At 40.3% G+C, this 6,246-nt stretch overlaps 1 protein-coding gene across 1 annotated transcript; it reads left to right on the forward strand.

Annotated features, from left to right (window-relative positions):
* The first annotated feature begins 1,555 nt into the window (after nt 1-1,555).
* On the forward strand, nt 1,556-5,168 carry LOC133404100 (probable pancreatic secretory proteinase inhibitor). The gene is made up of 5 exons (XM_061679717.1): nt 1,556-1,787; nt 3,049-3,177; nt 3,878-3,906; nt 4,285-4,397; nt 5,018-5,168. The coding sequence occupies exons 2-5, from the start codon at nt 3,126-3,128 to the stop codon at nt 5,061-5,063; spliced, it is 240 nt and encodes a 79-aa protein (XP_061535701.1). The 5' UTR covers nt 1,556-1,787; nt 3,049-3,125; the 3' UTR covers nt 5,064-5,168.
* The last annotated feature ends 1,078 nt before the right edge of the window (nt 5,169-6,246 follow it).

Consider the following 6,246-nt stretch of genomic DNA (forward strand, 5'->3'; position numbering starts at 1 on the left):
CTCTGCCCTTGAGACTGCTAACTAGTGATGGGCAAATGATACCGAGGCTTGGGAGCTTGTGTCACTCTTCCTGAAGCGGAGTGATTCGAAACGCTGTGTCAGAGGTTGTATCAATACACCAGTGTATTGTCACGTGACCGATGATGTTTGAAGCTTCGAACGTCCTCGCTGTTTCGCTTTGCGCTTCATTCCTTCAAAATGTTTTGAAGCTTTTCATTGGCTCATGGCAACGATTCTGAGCCAATGACAACTTGACAGGCTTGACAGATTTGAGTGGTTGGGCGCCATACTAGCTGCATAAAATGCATCATTGAGGAGAAAGCGAGTATTTTGGCAAGCCAACCATACAAGTCCCCAAATGACAAACCATTATCTTTAAAGGTTTTCATTAAAAACACCACACGCACACACACACACACACACACACACACAGAAAAAAACAATGTTTCTGAATTCACACACAAGGATCATTTGCAAAGTAGGAAGGATCTCTAATCCTGTCAGGGACTTTTAGTACAGTTTTTAAATAAAGATCAAACCCTTAACCACATTTAACATTTAATATAATTTGCATTTATTCTTTGGGTTAATCTGGAATGTGTTTTAGAGTATCGGGGAGAGGATCTGCATATTTGATCAGAATCATCTTTATTTGCCAAGTATGTCCAAAAAACACACAAGGAATTTGTCTCCAGTAGTTGGAGCCGCTCTAGTACGACAACAGACAGTCAATTGACAGAGAAGACTCTTGAGACATAAAGACATTGACAAAAACAGTCACTGAGCAGTAAAGGGTTGCTAGTTATCTGGTAATGCCGGTACAATTTTTTTATTTTTTAAATGTATTTATTTATTGACAATTGTGCAAAAAGATGCAGAGTCCTCTAGCTCTTAGAGCAGTTTGAATGACTAATATAGCAATAGTCCGGTGCAAGGACCATTGTGCAAAGGGTGCCGAGAAGGAATGTATGCAGTTTAAAGTGACTAGTTAGTGCGATAATCTGGGACAATGTTGATTGTGCAAATGTTGCAGATACTCCTCAGTCAGTGTAATGACAATTTAATCATTATTTGGTATGAATAAACAAAACACTTGAATGATCATACAGACTTTTCTGAACTTTTATTGCTGTCATGGGAAACGGTGCCAGTGATTCAATCAAGCTCTTTAACGAATGCTATGGCTTCAGTTGTCCACCAGATGTCACCATCACTGAGGCCTTGAAGCTTTTTCGGCACAGTTGTTAGGAAAGCCTCAGTGCTTCATGAGGCTTCACTTGGCCACCACTACTGCTAACCTTCTAGTTCTGCATATATTTAAGCTCCACAGCATCCCCGTTGATATCGTCTCAGACCGAGGTCCTCAGTTCTCCTCCCAGGTATGGAAGAAGTTCTGTAAGGCGGTGGACGCAGCAGCCAGTCTGTCTTCTGGTTACCATCCGCAATCTAACGGCCAGACGGAGCGGGCAAATCAAAGTCTGGAGTCTGCCCTACGTTGTGTGGCTGCATGCAACCCCGCCTCCTAGAGCACCTTTCTCCTGTGGGTGGAAAATGCCCACAACTCCCTCACCAGCTCCACCACAGGTTTGTCTCACTTTATGGCTTGTTAAGGCTACCAACCACCCTTCTTTAAGGAACAAGAGCACACTGTGGCGGTTCCTTCGGTGAGGGAGCACCTACGACGGATACAATCCATTTGGAAGGACGTCAAGTCTGCCTTGGGTTGGACAGCCGACAGAAACAACCGGTTAGCGGATCTGCGTCGCTCCCCTACGCCTGAATACAAGGTGAGTCAGTCGGTTTGACTCTTCTCCCGTGACCTCCAGACTGAATCACGCATGCTCACACCATGTTTTATTGGTTGCTTTCCTATCATTAAATTACCAATCCCACATCTGTTCAGTTGAAGCTCCCTCTATCCCTCATGTGTCTCTGCTCAAGCCTGTCTCTATTAGTACCCTTAGTAATCCAGAGTCTGGAAATCAGCGCCAGAGTATTGACGTAATCCGTGTGCTCCTTCCGTGTCTCCCGCCTCGCTTGCCCGTTCCAGCCACACCGCCCAGCTACTCCACCTGCCCATGCTTCTGCTTCCTACACCTCCCATGTTCCAACGGACTACCATCGCCCCTCGGATATCCTACCCGCTGAGCGATTATTTAATAAACCACTCTCATCTACTTCCTCCACGTCCGTCTGCTTTTGGGTCCAGTCCAACATCATACGATTACCAATTGTGACACTCTCTTCAGACGGGTGTCTTCCCCAATTCTTACAAAATGGCAGTGATGAAGGCCCTTCTGAAAAAGTCATTTATACCCAACATTTTAAATTATTACCAAAGGGTATCCAATCTGCCATTTTTAAGTACAATTTTAGAAAATGTTTTTTTTTTTTTTTTTTTTTTTTTTACCAATGAGACAGCCCTTTTAAAAAATTTAAATGACATCAGGTATATTGCTGACTCACAAAAACTCACAGTTCTGTTTTTTTTCTGGATCTCAGTGCCTCCTTCAATACAGTAGATCACGACATTTCATTAAAAAGACTCCGAACCCTGGTCGGCCTCTCTGGTACTGTTTTTAATTGATTCAGCTCCTACCACACAGATCGAAGTTCCTTTATAAGTATGGATACACATTCCTCCATAACACGTAAAATTGAGTGTGGCGTGCACCAAAGGTAAATATTAGGTCTTCTTTTTAGTCTGTGTATGCTTCCCCTTGGGGATGTCACATTTCAACAATTCATTTTTTTTTTCTGTCAATATGAGGTGCTGTGTGTACATTAATGAACAAAATTAACTTAAATGATTTTAGCAAATGGCTGCAATATAAAAAAGAGTGAAAAAAGTAAGGGGGTCTGAAAACTTTTCGTACCCACTGTGTGTGTGTGAATATATATATACATCTCTATATATATATATAGATATATATAGATATATATATATATGTATGTATGTATATGTGTGTATACGTGTGTGTGTGTTTGTCACAAAGTTTTTGTGTGCCTGTTTACTGCCTGAGTGTGTGCTTCTGTGTTCATCTGCAGTGTTCCCACGCCCAATTATGCTGCCAGTGAATACACAACCCTGACGTGTCAGTGTTATTCATCCTTGAGCTTTCATCATGACTGGAAGAATTCTTCTGTTGGGACTCCTGCTCATCTGTGTAGCTGCAGGTATTCACATTCTGATTCAGAAAAATGTATTCATCCCCACGGGGAAATTAAGGATTAATATATGCATGCATTCAGGCAGGCAGTTGGGTATGTACTGTATGTACTGCACTTATGTACTGTATGTATGTATTAATGTATGCAAAACAAAGGCACTAAAATGCTTTATATGCTCCAAAATATTTACTATTAAAACTATTTTTTATTAAATTATGTTTGTAAAGTTGATTTTTAAGTATAGGTTTTAAGAATACTACATACTACCTATGTTCAAACAGGGAGTCAATAAAGATAGAAGGCACTACTATACATGGTCAAGTATAATGTTTTAATTCCAGTATGTTTTCAATACTGATGATCAGAGGTGGGTATAGTAGCCAAATATTGTACTCAAGTAAGAGTCGAAAGCCAGTCTAAAAATAAATCGCACACGCAATTTTGGATAAATGAAAGAAGCGTACGGCATGTAAATTATTGTCACGGAGTAAAAGTAGAATTTCTGAACATACTGTAAATACTCAAGTAAACGTAAAAAAGTGTGCTTCATTAAAACTACTCTGACAAGTACAATTAATCCAAAATGCTACTTGAGTAAATGTAACAGAGTAAATTCCTACCCACCTCTGCTGATGATATATACATTACTGAAAAGTATTTTATGAACGTTGGAATCCTGCTTCAACATTTTGGCTTGCTTTCACAGATGCAAAGAACATGGGATCCCCGAGAAAGGTGACATATTCTATACAAATTTTATACTGTATGTACTGTATATATCAAGAATGAGAAAGTCCTGTTGATAGGAAACCTATGCAGTCAGTCACCACAGCATTAGCTCCGATATAAAATCTGTCTCAAAATGTCTGCCCTTACTGAGCTAGTAGTACTCACTTTTAAGTGACAATGTCAGAGAGGTCTTTATTCAACTGTTTATTAATGCGGTTGTAGTTTGCATTCATCCATAACCGCGCCAAATTGTACTGCAAACTTTAAAAAATTCAATATTTAAATGTATTTCCTTATTTAGCTTCATAATCGATGGAATATGTTACAAACAGACATTTTAAATGACTTTTTTTTTTTTTTTTTTGGTTGCTTCTTATTCTGCAGCCATCTTGTCCTGGCACTGATGGGTTTTTGGCATGCCCCCTGAACTTTGCTCCCGTGTGTGGTAGCGATGGAAACACATACCCAAACGAGTGTACCCTTTGTGTTCACAGACAGTAAGTACACAACCATACATGCAAATGCAAAACAAAACACTTTTAGAAAGGCTTTCAAAAGGCAGCATGTGTTCACAGGCATTATCTGGTGGCTAAAATAGAAACAACAGATTTCCCAATGTTGAACTCTGATTGGTTGAAAAACAACCTTCAACACAAGATTACACTTGTGTATTTTTTTTCATGGTTTGTTGTGTAAGAGATAAGGATGTGACTCACGGTAGCTACTTTTCCCCCTTAGTCATCATATTATTGTATCTGATAGATTTTGTACTTTGTACCTGGTTAAGTGGCTCTAGATGGAACTGGAGAATGAAGACATTCTTTCTGTATGTGTGTTACTTGACACACTGTGATTGCAACATCTATGATCCACTAGGGAGACTTCAAATCTCCTCTTTTATCAATAACAACTTCAAAAACAAAGAGTATCTATGAATGGAGAAGAAAGGATTGTATTATTGTTGTTGTTGTTGTTTTGTGACAGTGGGCCTTGAGAGAGAAATTTCCACCCTCTGTATCTTCTATACATGGAGGATTGACAATAAACCATGTCACACCATACCAAAATATGCAACGAATTCAAACAAAGTTAAAGGAGCTCTATTTTCTCTGTACAGGACAACAAAGATGGATGTTTTGATTGCTCACAACGAAGCCTGCTGACCTGTTTAGCTGCCCAACAAGTGGATACCAACAGTGAAAATGTTTCAATCTTAATAATAATAATGAATAATAAAAGTCTACGGACAACATAATTAGGTGAACAAATGTGTTAAATGTGGTTTCATTATGGACTGAAAGTGTAAATGTTCAAGAATATCCCACTGTATTTAGCATCAACTATTTTTCCCTCAACTCGGACCAGTTTCTCAATGACTGCTGTTGGAAAAACATCCTCACAGCAAGATGCTGCTCCCACCGTATTTCACTTCGGGGGTCGTGTTCTTAGGGTTGATGAAATGTGTTGCATGTGCACGAAACAGTTTTTCTTGATGGCCAAAAAGATCAATTACAGTCTCATCTGACCAGAGTACCTTCCTACATACATTTTGGGAGTCTTCCACGTGCCTTATTTGCAAACTCAAAACAGGCCTTCTTTATTACCTGAAAGTAACGTCTTTCTTCTGCCCACTATTCCGTAAAGCCCAGCGCCATGGAGTGCATGGCTTTTTGTGGTCTTATGGACAGAAACTCCAGCCTCTGCTGTAGAACTCTGTAGCTCCTCCAGTGTTACCGTTGTTCTCTGTGCTGCCTTTCTGATTAATGCCCTCCATGCTTGGTCCATGAGTTTTGGTGGGCAGCCCTGACTTGTACTTCTCAAAATCTTTGTCCCCGACTTGTTTGGAGAGTTTTTTTTTTTTTTACTCTTTATTTCAAAGATGTAAGAGAGGTTTAAAAAAAAAAAAAAAGTTTAAAGTTGAAAAAAAATGTGTCAAATTAAGGTACACATTTGAGAAGGAATAGGAAGGAGTAAATACTTTTTTACGTCAACCCTTATCTCAGTTTCCTTATGATTCTAGATAAATCCTTCCATCCATCCATTTTCTGAGCCGCTTCTCCTCACAAGGGTCGCGGGCGTGCTGGAGCCTATCCCAGTTATCATCGGGCAGGAGGCGGGGGTACACCCTGAACTGGTTGCCAGCCAATCGCAGGGCACATACAAACAAACAACCATTCACACCTACGGGCAATTTAGAGTCTTCAACTAACCTGTGTTTTTAGGATGCGGGAGGAAACCGGAGTGCCCGGAGAAAACCCACGCAGGCACGGGGAGAAGATGCAAACTCCACACAGGTGGGGTCGGGGATTGAACCTCAGACCTCAGAACTGTGAGGCAGATGCTTTA

The sequence above is a fragment of the Phycodurus eques genome, chromosome 6 (assembly GCF_024500275.1).
Source record: "Phycodurus eques isolate BA_2022a chromosome 6, UOR_Pequ_1.1, whole genome shotgun sequence".
Classification (NCBI taxonomy): Eukaryota; Metazoa; Chordata; class Actinopteri; order Syngnathiformes; family Syngnathidae; genus Phycodurus; species Phycodurus eques.

Excerpts from the sequence above, each read along its gene's own strand:
- LOC133404100 (XM_061679717.1), top strand. The coding sequence starts at position 3,126 with ATGACTGGAAGAATTCTTCTGTTGGGACTCCTGCTCATCTGTGTAGCT. Across the intron at positions 3,907-4,284 it reads ACATGGGATCCCCGAGAAAG|CCATCTTGTCCTGGCACTGA; the intron begins GTGACATATTCT and ends CTTATTCTGCAG. Across the intron at positions 4,398-5,017 it reads ACCCTTTGTGTTCACAGACA|GACAACAAAGATGGATGTTT; the intron begins GTAAGTACACAA and ends TTCTCTGTACAG.